Raw genomic sequence first — 20392 nt, 5'->3', positions numbered from 1 at the left:
GTATAGTCAAATAAGCCAAGCAAATAAGAAAAGGGTGATCATTATGGGTAATTTTAATTATGGCAATATAGACTGGAATGAAGAGATAGCAACTGGAAGTAAAGAAAATGAGTTTCTTGAGTTTTTGAGGGATAACTACCTCAGACAGTATGTAACAGAGGGCACAAGAGGATTAAGGGTCTTGGATTTGGTCATCTCATCGGAGGATGTAATTATCAATGAGGTATCAAATCATCCACCAATTGGTGAAAGTGACCATGAGGTGATTACTTGGGTGGTTGCCAGCAGTGCAAGGACACCTATGAAAAAAGGGTATATGTGGAACTACAAGGGGGGTGATTATGAAGAGCTCAGGAGACAGCTTGCAAGGGTAGCATGGAAGGAGGAGTTAGCTGGAAAAGAGATCAATGCAGCTTGAGGGATTTTCAAAAAATATTTAGTAGATGCAATGTCTAAATGTATACCATGGGTGAGAAGGTTAAATAAGGTAGGTGTGAGATGGATGAATAAAGAGATTAAGCATGCAATACAGAGAAAAAGGGCATTGTGGAGGTAGCATAAGAGAAGTGGAAGTAACCAATTTCATGAGGTCTACAAAGACCAGGCAAGGAGGGTGACTTGGTTGGTGAGAGTAGCTAAAGAGAGGTATGAACAGCAGTTAGCTAATGAAGCTAAAAAGAATCCTAGGGAGTTCTTTTAATATGTAGCCAGCAAAAGAAAGAATGATTATGGAAGGATGACATTGATTGGAGGAAATGGTATAAAGACAGCTGTTGCAGAATGTGTGGTGGAGATACTTAATGAGCAGTTCATAAAGATCTTTCAATCTTGTGAATGTGACTTCATGGAGAGATTAAGAACAGTTGATGATGGGGAGGAGAGACTGACTGTAAGTGAGCAAGAGGTGTTTGGGGAGTTGAGTAAACTAGATGTAAATAAGGCTGTGGGACTTGATAATATATCACCGCGTATTCTGAAGGAATGTGCCAGAGAGTTGACACCTGCCTTGACATATTTTTTTAATACGAGTCTTGCACTCGGTCAAGTCCCTAAAGAGTGGAAGGAGGGCAAGATTGTGCCACTTCATAAAGGAGGTGATCGAACTCAAGCATCAAACTATAGGCCTATCTGTGTGTCAGGTGTTGTGGTTAAGTTGTTGGAGAAGCTTGTGAGAACTAGGATCCAGAGTTGGGTTGACAACAATGGTATAATCTTTGATGGACAGCATGGATTTGCTAAAGAGAGGTCGTGTTTTAGTAATCTACTTACTTATCACAATAAAGTGACTGCTTCCTTGGACAGAGGAGAAGGATACACAGTAATATACTTGGATTTCGCAAAAGCTTTTGATAGAGTACCTCATGATAAGTTGAAAGTCAAACTAGAGCAGATGGGGATGGATATTAGATTAGTGCATTGGATTGGAGACTGGCTATCTGATAGGTATCAACAAGTTGTGTATGGGGGTGCAATATCCAGGAAAAGGAAAGTCACTAGTGGAGTGCCTCAGGGATCTGTTTTAGGGCCATTACTATTTAACTTGTATATTAATGATATTGGCGAAGATTTGGATGGAGATATTCAGTTGTTTGCAGATGATGCAAAGTTGGGACGAACCATAAAGAGTAGTGAAGATGTTGTGGCCTTGCAAGAAGACTTGAATAAATTGAGTGATTGGGCAAGCAAATGTGGATGTGAGTTCAATGTTGCAAAATGTAAGGTTTTAAAATTTGGAAAACAAAGATGGGATGCAGAATTTATGCTTGGTGAGAATATATTGTTGGAAGTAGAGGAAATAAGAGATCTTGGGGTGATAGTGGATAAGGATCTAAAATTTATGGGACACATCGCCAAAATTGTGAAGACAACACAAAGACCTCTGGGAATGATGCGGAGGACACTGACGTGTAGAAGTAGGGAGATTCTTGTTCCATTGTATAAGGCTTTGATTAGGCCACACATGGACTATTGTGCCCAGATTTGGTCACCTGGTTTTCAGAAGGATGAAGAGATGTTGGAAAGGGTCCAAAGGCGACTGACTAAGGTAGTTTCTGACCTCTGGAATGTCGAGTATGAGGAAAGATTGAAAAGATGAAATTTGCAGAGTCTAGTGGAGAGAAGTAAGAGGGGAGATATGATAGAGACCTACAAGTTGGTAAGGGGTTGTTATAGGATCAATGGTGGAGAAGTTCTACAGAGAATAGTGGGAGATCAGGGGAAAACCAGAGGTCATCCCTGGAAACTGTATAAAGAGGGTGTGAGTAGGGGAGTGAGAGGCAGGTTTTTTTCGTGCAGAGTTGTGAGTGATTGGAATGCCTTGCCTGAGAGTGTGGTGTCTGCAAGGAGTTTGAATGTGTTTAAGACGCGGTATGATGAGATGTGTGTGAGATAAAAGGACCTCCTAGATGAGTCTTTGACTCTTGTTTAATAATAATAATAATAATATATATATATATCCATTTTTAATTGTATGTGGAAATTGGGTAATACTTGCCAGCCTGGTTGGCCAAGTGGTTAGCATATCCACTCTCCAGCCAACAGGCTGTGGGTTCAAATCCTGCTGTGGGCATGAATGTTTATGATCATCTTTAAGTGGGAGATGAATTTCATCAGCTGGTTGAAGACCACTATCATGCTTATTGGAGGCCTGAAGTCACCATGAAAAAGTTCCATGTTTGATCTCTACAGTAAGGTTTCCAGACTACATAAAATAATTTTAAAAAATACAAAATATATGTATATAATTGATTTAAAAAATGTGACCCACCAACAGTACACAAAGTACTATAATTTTGCACATAACTTTATGTTGCTTGGAAGCAACATATAAAAAAAAAAAATAAAAATAAAAATAAAAAAAACTTGGACTCTATTGGTGATGAGATAACTGAATGATTGTTAATACATGCATGAATTAAAAAAAAAGAAGTTTCTTCTTCATGTAATTATTACAGTAACCTCCATGCGGTCAGCAGAGTTGTCATGGGAGGTCCACTAGAAACATGACTATAATATTGAATTTTAAAATCATTTAGACTCCCTGCATTCATAATGCATTCTGGCAATGTGCTCCACTTTTCCACTACTGTCCATGTAAAAAAATGTACTCACACCCTTCTTCACCACATCTTTACACAACTTCCTGAGATAGCATCTTGTTTTTATCCATCTTGCCATCCACTCTTTTCATAATCCCTTCTATATCAATGTGGCAAAATCCCTTCATTAACTTGAAGTCTGTCATATCCTCATTTCTTTGCATCTACTCTGCAATCTGCATAATCAACATTCTAGAGTACTGATATTACAGTGAAAACTGGATGCAAAATTTGAGCACACTAGTCCACATGTGGTTTGATTAATGCCTTACATAGTCACTACCACCTCCTTATCCATTCTTGCCAATGTACTTCTTATCACAGAAGCAGTGCAACATGCAGTTTTTGCAACACTTGTAACGTGCCTTCACAACTTTAGTTCACATGATGTAGTTTTAATAGTAATAAATGCTGTACTTTGGAATGCAAAGATATAAGTCTGCATACTGTTAACACTACATCATGACTTATTTGTGCAAGCCAAAAGTTCTGTTTGAATCATTCTGCAGGAAATTAAAATCTGTAATACTCATTATGATTTTATCTAACTTTACATTGTAAGAAAACAATTGAAGATCCTCAGTCGATCCACATGAAATATTAACAGATAAGTAAACAGACAGCAGCAGCAGCCCAAGACCAGAACAGCCCTGAAGTATACCACCAGTCACCTTTCTTTTCTGAGACACTGCTCAATGATTGCCACATGGCACCAATTTGTCACATGGCAACCTATGAAATGCCTTAGCAAAGTCCAAAAATACCCATGTATATGAATCTCCCTTATTCAACACATCTATCGCCTTACAAAATGTAAGCAGATTGTTAAAACAGGATCAGCCATATATAAATCCATTCTGATCACCATAGAGACTCCTATGTCCATTAACCCTGTATTCTGTTCTTAACCAGCTTTTTAAATATCTTGACTGCATCTGTAGACATACAGACTAGGTTATAATTTGAAATGTCTGTCTTGTGGAGCTGTACTATTTTTTCTTCCTCTCCATTCCTTATGAACCTTTCCCACTGCAAGATTTTCATCAAATAACTAGGTCAAGGGCATAGCTAACTCTTTTGCACATTCCTGAAAAATATATGATCCATTATATCATCCATTCTCACAGACTTATCATCTGATCCACCAAATACTTGATATACCTCTGATTCTTTCTCATCTAATTCGTGTATTATTTGCTTCTCTTCTACATACAGCATTGCATTATTTACCAGATCTTTCTCTAATCCAGAGCAATTTAATAATAAGGTGTGACACCTTTTGGCAACTGCCATAGGGAAATATGACTTCTGCATTGCTTCGATCTTGGTATCACCTCTGGGTCTGGCTCCTACTGAAGAGACCTCAATAAAGGTCAAAACCGGTCTGGGTAGTGGCCCTTCCCATAATGCATAGCATTACACATGTCCGCAAAGAGATGTGTTTTGCATTATGGGATACTAAGGAAAGTGATGAGAACTCAGTCCACCTTTGCCACGAGTTGTCCCAGTCCTAAAGATACTTCAGGTGCAATGGATAAAGGATTAAACTAAATATATAATTTATAGTCTAACCAAGTGGGAAAAAACTTCCAATAGCTATATACAAGACAGTATTCAAGCCAATTTTAACTTATAGATCTGAGAGTTGTGTTAGAAATAAAACACCTGACCAAAGACTAGAGACCACTGATATGAGAGTCCTGAGAAAGATTAGTAGCATGAACAGATGGCATCAGTGGCAATATCATATTAAAGTGAGGATATTAGGAAAGAACTTAACATTGTTAGCATCTAGAAATGTGTTAGCAGAGCTAATTTCAGGTGGTATTGTCACTTAAACAGAATGGGAGAAGTCAGATTAGCAAAACACATATTCTCTGCCAGGTTGGCAGGAAAAAGACCCAGAGGAAGACTAAGATATAGGTGTTGATATAGTAAAAAGTGCCTTAGAAGAAAGAAAAATATAAGATCTGATAATGTTAAAGTCTTGACAGGTAACAGATTGATTTGGAGGAAAATTGCAAATAGGAAACTAGTAATGATGTAAGTTTTTCATGTAGTACCATCATATCCTGTACATCCTCCCCTTGAGGGTATATATCAGGAATTTGATGATGATAAATGTAATGTGTGTTTCTAAATTGCATATTCTCTTCTTTTCTCTATTATCAATTTTAGGCAAAAGGCTGGGTCTATACACGATCGTCCTTTTCTAAAGCCATTTTGTACTTTTATTATTATTATTATTATTGTTCCGGGAAACTCCAAGGAGTCGACAGACTCATCTAGGGAGGCCCTAACATCATGTCTGGAACAACTATTCAACATTCACACAGTATCTATCATATCTTGCCTTGAACTCATTCACGGTCGTAGCACCCACAACAGACTCTGGAAGCTTATTCCACTCATTCACCACTCTCCAAGTAAAAAACCTAGCTCTAACACCCTTGTCAACCACGCTCTTGCCCAGCTTCCATGCATGGCCCCTAGTCCTCCCACCACCAGTCATATTTTCAAAAATATCTTCTGGATCAATCTTATAAAAACCCTTCAGTAATTTGAATGTCTCAATCATATCACCTCTCCTTCGCCTATCATCCAATTTCTGCAACCCACAAATCCTCAACCTATTCTCATAAGGTTCATTCCACAGACCTGCTATCATCTTGGTCACTCGTCTCTGGACCCTCTCCACTTCCTCCCCATCACGAAGAAACCCTGGTGCCCATAACTGGGCACAGAAGTCCAGATGGGGTCTTATCAAGGCTTGATACAGAGGAACAACAACTTGCTTCTCTCTGCATGTTAAAGTATTTTTCATAAGCCAACTGATTTGGTGAGCTGTTTTAGTTACTTTTGCAATGTGCCCCCTAAACTTCAACTCCCTATCCACCAGCACTCCCAAATCCCTGGCCTCATCAATCTCCTGGAGTATGGTTCCACCTATGCGATATACTGCTGCTATTCTTTTCACCCCAAAGTGCATAACCTTACACTTTGCCACATTAAACTGACATCCATTTTTCCTAGCCCAGTCCTCCAAACTATCCAAATCATCCTGTAAAATTTTGACATCCTGTGCACTCACAATTGCTCTACCCAACTTTGCATCATCAGCAAACAAGTGAACACTTCCTCTCAAATCCTTTCCAATATCATTGATGAACAAATTGAAAAGCAGTGGTCCAAGAACAGAGCCCTGCAGCACTCCACTAGTCACAAGACGTCTTTTTGACTCCACTCCTGAATAAACCACTCTCTGGTATCTCTCTTTCAACCACCCTCCTATCCATCTTACCAACCCTATATCTATCCCCATCTGCTCCAGTTTACTGATTAGGGTTCCATGTGGTATCCTGTCAAAGGCCTTGGCAAGGTCCAGTAGTATCACTGTAAACCCATTTCCCCTATCCAGTTCAGCCGTCACTGTGTTATAAAACGTGAGCAAGTTACTGAGGCATGATCTACCCTTCACAAAACCATGTTGTCCCCCATACAATATCCCATTTTCATCTATCCAATCCTGTATTATTTTCTTGACTAATTTCTCTAAGACCTTGACAATGATTCCTGATACGCTAATCGGTCGGTAATTTACAACAGCAGTCTTGGAACTATTTTCCCCTCCTTCCACCCGCTCAGGACTAACCCAGACCCGAGACTCAAATTAAACAAAATGGTCAAGGGTACTGACAATTCTTTAGCTGTTTCTCGTACTACACGAGCTGGTATACCATCCAATCCCACAGATGTATTGACATTGAGGTTATGCAATAGACTACTCATCTCCACTTCATTCACCACAATTCCCGTATAATCTACTGGTTTATTCGTTTCTGCAATGTCACCACCTGGATGATATATTCTTGCAAAGTGCTCACTCAGTAACTCAATAACTCAGCTATCTCAACTGATTCAGTTACCTCCCTACCATCGGCATTCTTTAAAATCATTCTGCCATGTACATTTTTCCTTTTACTTGCTACATATCTAAAAAACTGTTTAGGATTCTCTTTAGCCTGCATGGCCAATGTTCTTTCGTAATCCTTTTTTGCTTTTCTTACTACACTCGTCACCCTTCTGGCCTGCGCTTTATACCGTTTATGTGCCTGCCGGTCACCTTTCTCCTTAAATTCCCTCCATAGTTGTTTCTTTTTTTGCAGCTCAAGCTTAATGGTGTTATTCATCCATTTAACCCCTACTTGATTTATTATTCGGACTCTAGGTATACAGTCAGCCATTGCTTCATGCAAGCACTTCTTAACTACCTCCCATGCACTATCAACTTCTAGTCCTTGCAGTTATTTAAAATTCTGCTATATATTTTATAACAAAATACTTATACCTCTATAGTTTTAGAGTCATCTCTATTACCTTTTTTAAAAATAGAGATCACTATTGTTTTTTTTTTTTTCATTCTATTGGTAGAACAAAAGGCATATGATAAGATGCCTAAACAGCAGGTCTTCAAAATGATAGTTATGGTGTACATGAAACATTTCATTTTGCAAAACAATATGCATCTAATACTTAATAAGTTGCAAGTTCTTAGTAGAAGGATGGACAGAAGATGGTTTAATGCAAAATTGGGTGTGTGGAAAGGTACACAATATCCTCACTATTATTACCTATATATTATTATTATTATTATTATTATTACGGGCAACTCCAGGGAGTCATTAGACTCATCGAGGGAGGCCCCAAATCATATTCATCACAACTATTCGACATTCATACAGTATCTATCATACCTCGCCTTAAACTCATTCACTGTCACAGCATCCACCACAGACTCAGGGAGCGCATTCCACTCATTCACTACTCTAAAAGTAAAGAACCCAGCTCTAACACCTTTACTAACCACACTTTTGCCCAGTTTCCATGGATGTCCCCTAGTCCTCCCACAACCAGCCCTGTTCTCAAAAATATCTTCTGAATTAATTTTATAGAAACCCTTCAGTAATTTGAATGTCTCAATCATATCTCCCCTCCTCCGCCTATCAACCAATTTTTGCAACCCACAAATCCTCAACCTGTTCTCATACGGTTCATTCCACAGACCTGCTATCATCTTGGTCACTCGCCTCTGGATCCTCTCCACCTCCTCCCCATCAAGAAGAAACCTAGGTGACCAAATCTGAGCACAGTAGTCGAGATGAGGTCTTATCAAGGCTCGATACAGAGGAACAATAACCTGCTTGTCTCTGCTTGTCAACGTATTCTTCAGCAACCAAGTGATTTGATGAGCTGATTTGGCCACTTTTGCAATGTGTCCCCTAAATTTCAATTCCTTATCCACCAACACTCCTAAATCTCGTGCCTCATCAATTTCCTGGAGCACGGTTCCACCAATGCAGTAAACTGCCTCCCATCTTTTCACCCCAAAATGCATAACCTTACATTTTGCCACATTAAATTGACATCCATTCTCCCTAGCCCAGACCTCCAATCTATCCAAATCATCCTGCAAAATTTTGACGTCATCTGCATTCACTATTGCCCTACCCAACTTCGCATCATCAGCAAACAAATGAACTGTTCCTCTCAGATCCTTTCCTATATCATTTATGAACAAATTAAACAGCAGTGGTCCAAGAACAGATCCTTGTGGTACACCACTAGTCACAGGCCGTCTTGTGGACTCTACTCCTGAGTAAACCACTCTCTGATATCTCTCCGTCAACCACCCTCCTATCCATCTCACCAACCCTATGTCCATTCCCATATGCTGCAATTTACTGATTAGAATTCCATGTGGTATCCTGTCAAAGGCCTTAGCAAGGTCCAGCAGAATCACTGTAAACCCATTACCCTTATCCAGTTCAGCCGTCACTGTGTTATAATACGTGAGCAAGTTACTGAGGCATGACCTACCCTTCACAAAACCATGCTGTCCCCGATACAGTATCCCATTTTCTTCTATCCAATCTTGTATTTTCCTCTTGACTATTTTCTCTAAGACCTGAGCTGATTTGGCCACTTTTGCAATGTGTCCCCTAAATTTCAATTCCTTATCCACCAACACTCCTAAATCTCGTGCCTCATCAATTTCCTGGAGCACGGTTCCACCAATGCAAAAGATATATGGATCACATTCTGTAAGAATGAGACATTCCAATTTTGACGTCAAAGTTTAAATGTCTCATTCTTACAGAATGTGATCTAGGATTCCATGTAGGGTCATAGTGTGAGACACTTCTGCACTATATGATGTATTATCTACACTACATAGTATTTTTTGTCTGTTAATTGGATATTCTCTACCTGGTTTGACTTTTCTTCAGTAGGAAAACCTTGCTCATTCCATCTGAGACTGGCTAACTCATGATCAAATGAAACAGCTCACATAAAGATTGCCAACATTGTGGCAAGTGTAGAACCCATTCTTTTCCAGTCGAAGAGCATATCATCCGATGTTCTCCCAACTGTGTAAAGAGATACTAATAAATCCAATACAGAAGTCAATTATAAGACTTCAGGACCAACTGCTATAACAAATTTGGCATGAAAACCAGCAATAAAAAAACTAAATATTGTAAACATAAACACAGAAATCAAATGCATTTTAAATGGAAAATCTACAAATAAATGTTTCAGCTATTTAGACACCATTTTAAATAACAATAGCAATTAAAAATGACAGCAGAATAAGTAGAGCTGGTATGGATGGAAAGGCAGACAAATTATATGGGCATATTTCCATGGATTCAGAAGACTCGTTGCAGGAGACTCATTATGCACATAATACCTACTATAACCACTCCTTGAACTCATTCACTGACAAAGCATTCCATAACTACCTCTGGAAACCTAATCCATCCATTCAAAACCCTCCAATCAAAAAACCTAGACTACCCTTGCTAACTACTCTTGCACAATTTAGAGGATGATCCCTTGTTCTTTCTTTCTCCCCTTTCTTGCCATGTACTGAAAAAAGGTCTTTGGTATCAATCCTATAAAACATCTTTAACTTACATGCTTCTATCATGTCCTCTCTGTTTATTTGTTTGTTTGTTTTTTGCCTGTCAGCCAGTTTTTCTTGAAGCAAACAGACATTTAATCTATTCTAGTAGAGAGAAATCCATAGATCTGCCACAATTTTTGTCACTTCTGATTCCTCTCCACCACTAATCTCCAAAATCCAGCTGACCAGATATCACTTTCAACAACCAAATCATGTTGTTTTGGCCACCTTTGCAATATGACCTCTAAATTTCAACTTCCTATCCAAAATTGCCTCCAAAATCCCTTGCCTCATCAATTTCCTGCAGTTCAGTTTTATCAATATACTATACTGCTTGTGATCACTTCTTCCCAAAGTGAATCACCTTACATTTGGCTACGTTAAAATAACAGCCATACTTTGCTTATACTGCCCATCTCTGAAGTCAACATTCAAAATCTGTACAACTTCATTAACTATCGCTTTTTTTTGTTTGCTTTGCATCATCAGCAAAAAACTGAGTATTTCTCCTCAGATCATTTCCTATATCACTGATTTTAAACATCAGAGGACCAATTTTTTTTTTTTTTTGCTTTGCATCACTAGTCACCTGCCTTCTGGATTCAACTCCTTCTCCATTCATAACATATTCTTTGATATCTGTCCATCAGTCGCCCTCTAATTCACATATAGCTTCATATCCATTCTTGCCTGCTCCAATTTATGCAAGCATGTTCCATGTAGAATCCTGTCAAAACACCTTTACAAAATCCTGCAGTAGCACTCAGTAGCCATTTCCTTTATTCAGCTCAATAATTGTCTCTTGATTATAAAAAATAAGTAAATTACTAAGGAACACCTAACTTTCACAAAACCATGTTGCCCCTATAAAGTATCATATACCTGTCCACCCAGTCTTGAATTCTGTGTTTTACCAACTTTTCCGATGCCTTAACCACATACTCCTGAAGCCTGGAAGCTTCCTTGACCTCCTTCCACACAACTGAAACTTTCTCAGAACTGAGGATTAAATCAGACAGCTTGTTCAGAGGAGATGCTAATTCCCTTGCACATTCTTGTAACACACAGCCTGATACCATCTAATACCAATGCAGTATTGGCATTAAGATTTTTGCAATACCTTAAGCACCTGCAATTGATCAACCTCTATTCTTTCATTGTCAGCGTCAATTTGTCTTGCAATATCACCACGTGGATGATACAAAGTTATCATCAGTATCATGATACAAAGTTATTCCTATCATCAGCACCTTTAAAAGTTCTCCTTTTAATGTCATTCTTTCTTTTAGTTGCTATGGTGAAAGAATACTTTAGGATTTATTTTGACCTCATCACCTAGCTTCCTCTCATAATTATCTTTGGCCTTCCTTACCATACAGGTGATCCTTCTTGCCTGTGCTTTGTACTGGTCATGGGTATGCTGGTCGCCTTTTTTATTTATATTCCTTCCACAACTACTGGTTGAACCTATTCAACCATCTAATTCCTGCCTGACTCTTATATACCCCATGGCCTATATAATCTAATACTGCTTTCTTCAAACACCTGTTGAACATATTACTTTGCTGCCAACATATATCCCTTGCAAATGCTTGTGCCATGGTATCACTACAAACTGAATTCTCAGCTTGTCATAATCACCTTCTTTATAATTCCACATATGCCCCTTCTTAACAGAAAATTCTGCATGTCTGCCAATCTCCCAGGTCAAAACTACATGATCACTTTTCCCAAGCAGAGGCAGTGTAGCTAGGATTGATCACAGCTAAGTTCTCTGATGTTATAACCAGATCCAGCACTCTTGAACCTCCATTTCCATGCTGTCTCAGGTAATTATCTCTTAGCAACTTTATAAGTTTTATCACCTTCCCTCTCTGGGACCATTCATCCTTCTAATTTTTCCCCATAGGAGACATAAATTAGAAAGATCAGAGAGAGGGAGGGAATTTGCCAAAGCATGCCATATACATTCTCTCTTGTATTGAAGGGAATTGTATTCCAATCATCCCACAACCTCCCTTATATCTTGTGTTGATTATCTCAACAAAATTAAGAACCTATGAAGCTACACTCAGCATCATGTGATTGCTCTCCTAATTACTCACCCCAAAGTTGCCTGTGCTTACACTCACCTGCATCCCCTCTTAAACATTCTATTTTCTCTGACTGTACTTCCAAATTCTCATCGAAGAACGCTTTCTCGAGATACCTAACTCCAAATTCATTCAAATCAGCCTTATATCAATCCTTTCATCAAATTCACTCCATACATACTTCAACATAACCTGTGCATTGACTCATTTGCAATTATAGCTCTTTAATTTTGCTCACCTCCATCGTACCATGGCAGCAGATCTCAACTTTACCTTCTCCCATCCATCTTATTCGTTTGTACAAGCAACTTTTTCATATTCTTCCCCATACCACATTATGCATACATGTGTGGGTACGCTAACCATGCCAGCCTGGTTGGCTAAGTAGTTAGCATACCTGCTCTCTAATCAACAGGCTGTGGGTTGAAATCCCCTGTATGGGCATGGATGTCTATGATTATCTTTAGGTCAGAACTGAATTTCTTCACCGAGTGTGAGACACTGTCCTGTTTATTGAAGGTGCTTATTGAAATGGTTTGAAAAGTTCCACATTTGGTCTCTAGAGCAGGGGTTCTGCACTATGTAAAAACTAAATTAAAATTACTAAAAAATATATATATTAAAAAAAAATCCTTAGCCCACTCAGTACAAAATATACTATAGGTTTGTAAATAACATTTTGTGGGTGGGAACAAAATAAAAACACTTATTACCTACTCAAAATTAATCACATCAGCAAAAATTATTTCTTTCACCTACCTTCTTTGCATCCTTAAATCCTGGCTCCAGGGAAACATGATTTCATTACACTCTCCTTGCCATATAAAATTTGATTCTTATTTTCCTCCTTTCACTCTTTCATACTCTGCTTTCTCTCTATCTTTCACTGTCGCATTTTGTTCTGTGGAGAATAACACATAAGTACACTATCTCTTATGTTAAAGATACCAAGTAATTTTATAACTTTGGTTTCAATCCTTTGAAGAATTAAAACCAACTAAGCAAACAGACAAGTAAGTCAAGTTTGCGCCTGAACGTGGTTCAAGACTTATGATGGTGGTGCAACACCAAGGCAACTTGTGGTAAAGATGGATTAAGTTCTGATCACTTTCTTTAGTATTTCCCATAAATGTAAAACATCTCCAAGGAAAAGTATGATGTCATACATTTTAGAAAAAGGATTAAAACCAAGGTTATAAAATTACTTGGTATCTTTAACATATATTATACCCAAGGTAAAAAACTTTTTACACTATCTCTTACATTAACATCTGGCCCTTTACTTCATTTTCCATCATTTCATTCTTACTGTTACTATTACTGGATGTACCTTCGTCACCAACTTTGCCATTCACGATCACATTTTCTTGCAGTCCATCATTCAACTCGTTGCTGTTGTTCACCTTGCACTGCCTGAAAATACTCTTGACTCAAGTGCTCATCAGTTTCATTCCCTTTCTATAAATCTTTCATTCTATGAAGAGAATATGTTTCACACATGGTGCAGCTAATTATGCATATTGAAATTGCTCCCAATTGTTCTACACATTGGTGGCATGACATACAATAGTGTAACAAAAATAAAAGTTTTAAAAACACAACAAACAAAAACAAATGAATCAATTGTGGCTGACTATTTTCAAAAACAACTTTTACTGCTTCAAAAAACCTTGACTCATAGCATCTTACACCTTCTACCAGGAAAATTCTAATGGAATAAGAGAAAAGTTAGCAAAAACACCAAAGTAACAGCATGCAAGGTGGGGTTCAAATATATTAACTTATGGATCTGAGAACTGAGTTAGAAAATAAACAGTTGATTAGACTATAGACTACAGATATGAGAATTCAGTGGAAAATTAGAAGATGAAATAGTGGCAGATTCATATTAATAATGAAGGTATTAGAAATGAATCTGCCATTATCAAAAAATTAACCTAAAGGTGGTTACTTAAACAAATTGCCTTTAACTTGAACAGATGAATGAGGGTTACAGTTTTAATATTAATACAATATGTAGAGTGTTGCAATATGTCCAAAGGCAAAGAGTTATATACTGTAATGACAGAACTGTGCTTCAAGAGGTGTATATGTACATATTGGAAATTATGTATGATATTCTGTACATGGTGGTCTGAAATTAGGAGTGACTAGTAAGGAGGTGGTTGTGACACTATGTAAGACACTTGTCAGACCATACATAGGATACTGTGTTGAAATATGGTCACTAGTAGCTGTCATTCTCTCTCTCTCTCTCTGTGTGTGCGCGTTGGCTCATTTTTTCTCTTATTCCATATGAATTTATCTGGCTCCCCAAGCATACCAGCTCTTCTGTTTTCCATTTCCATACTTAATTTAGAGATGTTTTAAGTTGCATAGGGGATTTTACAGGATTAATACAGAAAGGGTTATGCATAGAATGGAAAGTGGAAACAAGAAGCCATTCCTGTAAGTTGTGTAATGGTGGTGAAGAGGGAACAGTGAGGTGCAGATTTTTTACTTGGATTAGTGTGTTGAATGCATTGCTCAAATATGTTGTGAATAAGTATATATGCATATATGATATATTGCTGATTGAAAATTCCCAAAACCAGTTGGACACTATGGAGGCTTGTTATAATAATTTTTTTTTTCTTTTCTCTTCTTGCATCTCTTATTTGTCTTTTTTAGTGTTATCCCTTTGGTTGTATTTGTTCTCAAATTGCAGTTTTTAGAAACATGGTTGATTCCTCCCTGCTGCTGCCACCACCCTTTTTTTTTTTACATACTTAGGAAAGGCTTAAACATGTTCTATACCAGAATAAGTTCAAAACCCTCATGTATTTATGATTATCATAAAAAAGAATCTCAACTGCATTTATATAATATATAAATCAAGAATTTTTATCTTTATTAAACCAAACAAATAAAAAAAAATACACACGCATATATATATATATATGCTTACTCACCAACAAAGCATTATCATCTAGAACTGTAGGTCATTGCAAGTAGATAGTTAAGTAGACTTGACCAAATGTTATCTGCTAACAGTAAAGAACCAGGAAAACATTAACTGAAGTGCAAATTAATGAATAACAATATGATCAATATAGTCAATGTGAACAATCGCATACAATGTAAATACACTTGAAACATCTTTGAGAATTAAAGTTGATTAATTGTGTAATATTAAATATTCTGCTATTGTGGGATCCACTAAAGGGCAAGAATGGTCTGTATATCTAGGACTGGGTGCTGATGTAAGAGCAGTTGTTAAGATATGTTTACTGGAACTGGGATTCAGGAAGTGGACGAGTTTCAAGATCTGGTGGTGATGATTGACAATGGACTGAGGTACAGAGGGCACATTACATAGTTGCTACAAGACACATTGACAAGCAGGGATAAAGACAGGTTTTACCAATGTATAAGTATTGGTCACTTTGTTTTCATTGTGACATGAAAACACTGGAGATCATCAAGAAACAAATGACCAGGGTAATATCAAGCCCCGAAACATTGGTTACAGAGAAGTTGAAGGAACAGACATAGATTGCAGGGTCTAGTGGCTAGGAGGAGAGGGATTTTATTAGATTAATACAGAACAGATGATAAAAAGAGTGGAAGGTGAGAGAGAAAGAATGAGAGGACATCCCTAAAAGTTATAAAGAGGAATGTGAGGAATATATATTTTAAATGGAGAGCAGAGAGTAAGTGGACACATTGCCAGAATGCATTGTGAATGCTGGGAACATTAAGGAATTTAAGGTTCAATACAATACACGTTGCCAGTTGAGTAGGACTCTCGCAACAAGTTCATCAGTTCCACAGGGATCACTGTAATAACCTTTTGTAATATAAGCAAAACTGATTGGACTATAGAAATAAATTTTCTCACAGTGTATTCTTCCCTAACTTCATTAAATGTTTATTTTACTTGCTTGAAGTACAAACAGTAATTGCCTAACCATCCAACTTTAGATGGGCTGGGTATTTTGTGTTTCATCATTTAAAGATAACTGTGTACCGTTTTGTAGTTCATTTCCCCTTGACAAATCATATAGTATCATTCTGCCACATTATCAGTATATACACATATACAAAATGCTCTATGTAGTCAGGTTCATAATGGGAAGTCTCATTTATTACACTAATTATTATATATATATATAGCAGTTGTTCGCTAATGAGGTCCACTTTATTGGATGAAACGTGTCCATAATTTCTGTTATTGGGTAACATGATAGGAATGAATTGAGAAGGATTAAGATGGCTAATGAGTCAGGGCATTGTGTAAGAGAAATGGTTGTATGAAGTGGATTTGATGAATGATGGTACACATTTAAATTCATTTGGAGTTGTATTTGAAAAAAAATTTTGATTAGAGAGTTGATGTGCAGAATCAGGGAAACTAGAACAATAATAATGGAAGTGAGTGGTGAGTGGTGTGTGTGTGCATACACAGGTACCTCTCAAATAAATGAATGAGTGTCAGAAGAGGAATGAACAAAGAATGTTGCAAGTAGTTCTTCAGGTCTCAAATCTGAATAGAATATCTATTGAAAGATAAGTCTATCGGTGGACCCAAGGAGATATTGCAATTCATATATACCAAATGCCAGAAGTATTAAAAATAAGGATGAAGAGATTTTGGCATTGTTTTTGTCTTGGCCAAAAATTATAAGTATCAGTGAAGCCCGGTTTGATGGAGGAGAATATAATTTGTTAAGCAAGGGTATATGTGGAACTACACAGACAGGAATTACAACAAAATTAGAATGTGGTTTAGAACAGTGTTAATGACAAAGTACAAGAGAAGGCCATTAGCAGTTTATAAATATGGTCAAGGAGTATTTGAACACTGCAAGAAACAAAAGATATCCAATTCCCAATATGTCCTGTTATGTTATGTACAGGATACTATGATAGTACTACGTTATTAAGTTTGTACAAAGGTTGTTTGATAAGTCTGTGCAAAAATGAAAACATAATTTTTTGGGGACAAACATTTATTTTTCAACATAATCTCCTTTGAGGTCTATATACTTAGTCCAACAATGCTGCTCGAGTTTTTTGATCCCGTCCATATAGTATGATTTGTCCAACTCTTAAAAATAGGCAGTTGTATCGAAAATCACCTCATCATTTGATGAAAATCTCTTTCCTGCCAGTCATTTTTTCATGTTTGGAAATAGATAGCAGTCTGAGGAAGCCAAATCTGCAGTGTGTGTATGGGGGGGGGGGGAGCGAAAGGACTTCGTAGCGTAAATTTAACAATTTTCAAACAGTTCAAACATTGACGCTTTTGAACCAGTGTGAGCAAACGCCGCACCCATCTTGTGGATAGTTTTCTCATATGTAAATGTTCTTGTAAAATATTATATACACAGTCATTTGAGATGCCCACAGTATTAGCAATTTCACACACCTTCACTCTTCTATCATCCATCACCATATGGATTTTTTTATAATTTCTGGAGTAGTGACCTCAACAGGGTGTCCAGAATGTTCAGCATCACTTGTGCTCATATGGTCACTTTGAAAGTTACTAAACCACTTATAAACTGTTCTAATCAAAGGTGCAGACTCACCATAATGTTTATCAAGCTTAGTTTTGGTTTCCTGAGCCATTTTGCCTTCAAAAGGTAATGTTAGTTTAATCACTACACAAGATTCTTTCTCATCCATTTTTCACAAATCACGGTACTTGGTTGATTCAAATGAATGCCAAACACAGAGTAATAGATCTATCTGACTGAAACAGTGTGTGTGTGATTTTTAGTTCCTCCAACAGTTGCTGGCAACTGTTGGAGGAACTAAAAATAACCATGATACGCACTAGTGGCGCCATCGCTTAGACTTTGCATGGACTTATCGAACAGTTTTTTTATATTTACAATCTTCTTTTTACTTATTTTCTTTCAAATTAATCTGTTATTTGTCAAGTCTCCAATGTGACGACTTACAGATAACAGATCAAATGCAACATCATCAGTCTTCCAAAGTATTAACCACATCAATCCTCTTAGAGCTTGGTCATATTGCCTCTGTAGCGCAATTGGAAGAACGACGGTACGTTGCGCCCTTCGATTAGAAAAGGCCTAAGTTCAATTCTCGTCATGACGGGAGGAATCTTTATATGGACTTTTGCAATTGAAGGCGAGTTACCCGATCTCATACGGAGGTAGCAGGGTTTTTTCTCCCGGAAACTCTGGTTTTTCATCCTTCATACAGACAAATTGGCCCTTCAGAACACATGTAATATACAGATAAAAAATACTAGTGGTGACGGTTGTGGACAGTAGATGGCGTTGATGTAGGTGATTGGTAGTAGACGTTCTGTGTAGTTGGAGAATTAAGTAATAGGGAAGATGGTGAGAAATGTACAGTGTAGTGTAGTGTAGTGTAGTAGAGTGCCCTCCTACAATGAGTTCTTGGAGGTATCGTGTAATAATAATATAGCAGGTTTAAATACTACTCCCCTTTATAATGTGAAGGGGAGTGGTATTCATAATCTATATCATAGGTGGCCAACAGCAGGCCCGCAAGCAGCATGCAGCCCGTAATGTGATTTTGTGGCCCACAGCAGGATAAAAACTATATTAAATTATATGTATTATCAATTTAGCTATTAGTTTTGACCGCATATTTTCTGATTGACATAATAATTATTATCATTATTTCTGATGACGGAAACAATTTATATTCTTTATTCAATTCAATAATTCAAAATCCAATTCAGTAATTCAATACATATAACTATTGCCTTGAAAAAATGTAGAGTTTATTTTTATTTAAGTTCTGTCTAAAAGTGTGCAGCCCGTGACCTACCACTCATCATATATTGGCCCTTGTATAGAATGAAGTTGGCCATGCCTGATCTAAATGAATAACAGAACAGATATCATCTTATACTTGATTACCTTCTTCAATTCTAACTGTTGACTTACAACTTGATAATAAGCTATACTCTTAAATGGTAAGTATATTGGGCATTAATGGGGCTGAGAGAGAGGCTATATATTGCCTCTCTCCTAGCTAAGTCAATCCCATGTGACAGGGTTTTCACAAACAGAGATCGAGGTAAGTATTGTTGCCTTATAATCATATCTTCCTTGGTTGAAGGAAATACCAAGCACACTTTTAGGTGGTAGACTTTCATTGCTGGTTGAATCACCACCCTGTTTAATAGAGACATGAAGTGTTTATTGCCATGTCTCATCTTCAAAGTAAGGTCTCTCTAGTTTCTATGTTCACTCTTTCTTCACATATGCAGTGCATGAAATGCATTGCTAAGCATTCACTCCATATGATAATGAACTAGGGAACCATCACATATTTCACCCATAAGAAATATGTGTGAAAGCAATAAGCTTCCTTAAAATAATAAATTTAGTTTAATCCTTTATCCAAGTGTGAGCAAACAAAGTTTGCGCTTTGAAAGTATCTTCAGGACTGGGGTAAGGTGGTACAACACCAGGACAACTCATTGCAAAGGTGGAGCAAGCCACCAACACTCCTGTCTCATCTCCTATAATGCAAAACACATCTTGCGGATATGTCTCATGTTATGCATTAAGGGAAGGGCCACTACCCAGACTAGTTTCGACCTTTATTGAGGTCTCTTCAGTGGGAGCCAGGCCCAAGTTGAGATACCAGGCAGAAGCATTAGCAGGTCATCGCTACCTATAGGAGTTGCCAAAATATCCGCAAGGAGATGTGTTTTGCATTATAGGAGATACTGAGACAGGAGAGTTGGTAGCTTGTTCCACCTTTGCAACGAGTTGCCCTGGTGTTGTACCACTTTACCCCAGTCCTGAAGATACTTTCAGGTGCAAACTTTGTTTGCTCACACTTGGATAAAGGATTAAACTAAATTTATTATACTCTAATCAAGTGAAAAATAAACTTTCAACGAGCTTCCTTAAATAACAATCGTCTTCTTGTTACTTGCCAAGGCTGTTGGGCAAAGCTTCTGCCTTACTATGTTTCCACTTCCCTCCATCATCCTAAAAGGTACAATAGTGACATCTCCTAAAGACAAGGCACACCTCTTGGTATCATCTTTTCTCTCAAATTCCTCAATACATCAGAAAAATACTCAATAGCTTTGATACTAATGTTTCCTGGTCCAGATATGCTAAAAACTTGAGTAGAATTAACACCATCCTGTATGACCTATATGAGATTGTCATATGCATTTGGCATCTACCCAAAAACAGGGAAGAAAGCCTTCCTAAAACAGGAGATAA

General features: G+C 37.6%; 1 protein-coding gene across 1 annotated transcript in view; it reads right to left on the bottom strand.

Moving 5' to 3' along the window:
* LOC150097000 (ATPase family gene 2 protein homolog B-like) overlaps positions 1-17828 on the bottom strand; it is a 59783-nt gene extending 41955 nt beyond the window's left edge. The window contains exon 1 of the mRNA XM_090408108.1: positions 17732-17828. Coding sequence (XP_090264234.1) covers positions 17732-17828 — 97 coding nt within the window. The remainder of the gene's footprint in view (positions 1-17731) is intronic.
* Between the last annotated feature and the right edge of the window lie 2564 nt (positions 17829-20392).

The sequence above is a fragment of the Typopeltis vanoorti genome, chromosome 18, assembly GCF_054136105.1.
Source record: "Typopeltis vanoorti isolate ZY-2024b chromosome 18, IOZ_Tvanoo_1.0, whole genome shotgun sequence".
Taxonomy (NCBI): Eukaryota; Metazoa; Arthropoda; class Arachnida; order Uropygi; family Thelyphonidae; genus Typopeltis; species Typopeltis vanoorti.
This window is presented reverse-complemented; position numbering and strand designations above follow the sequence as displayed.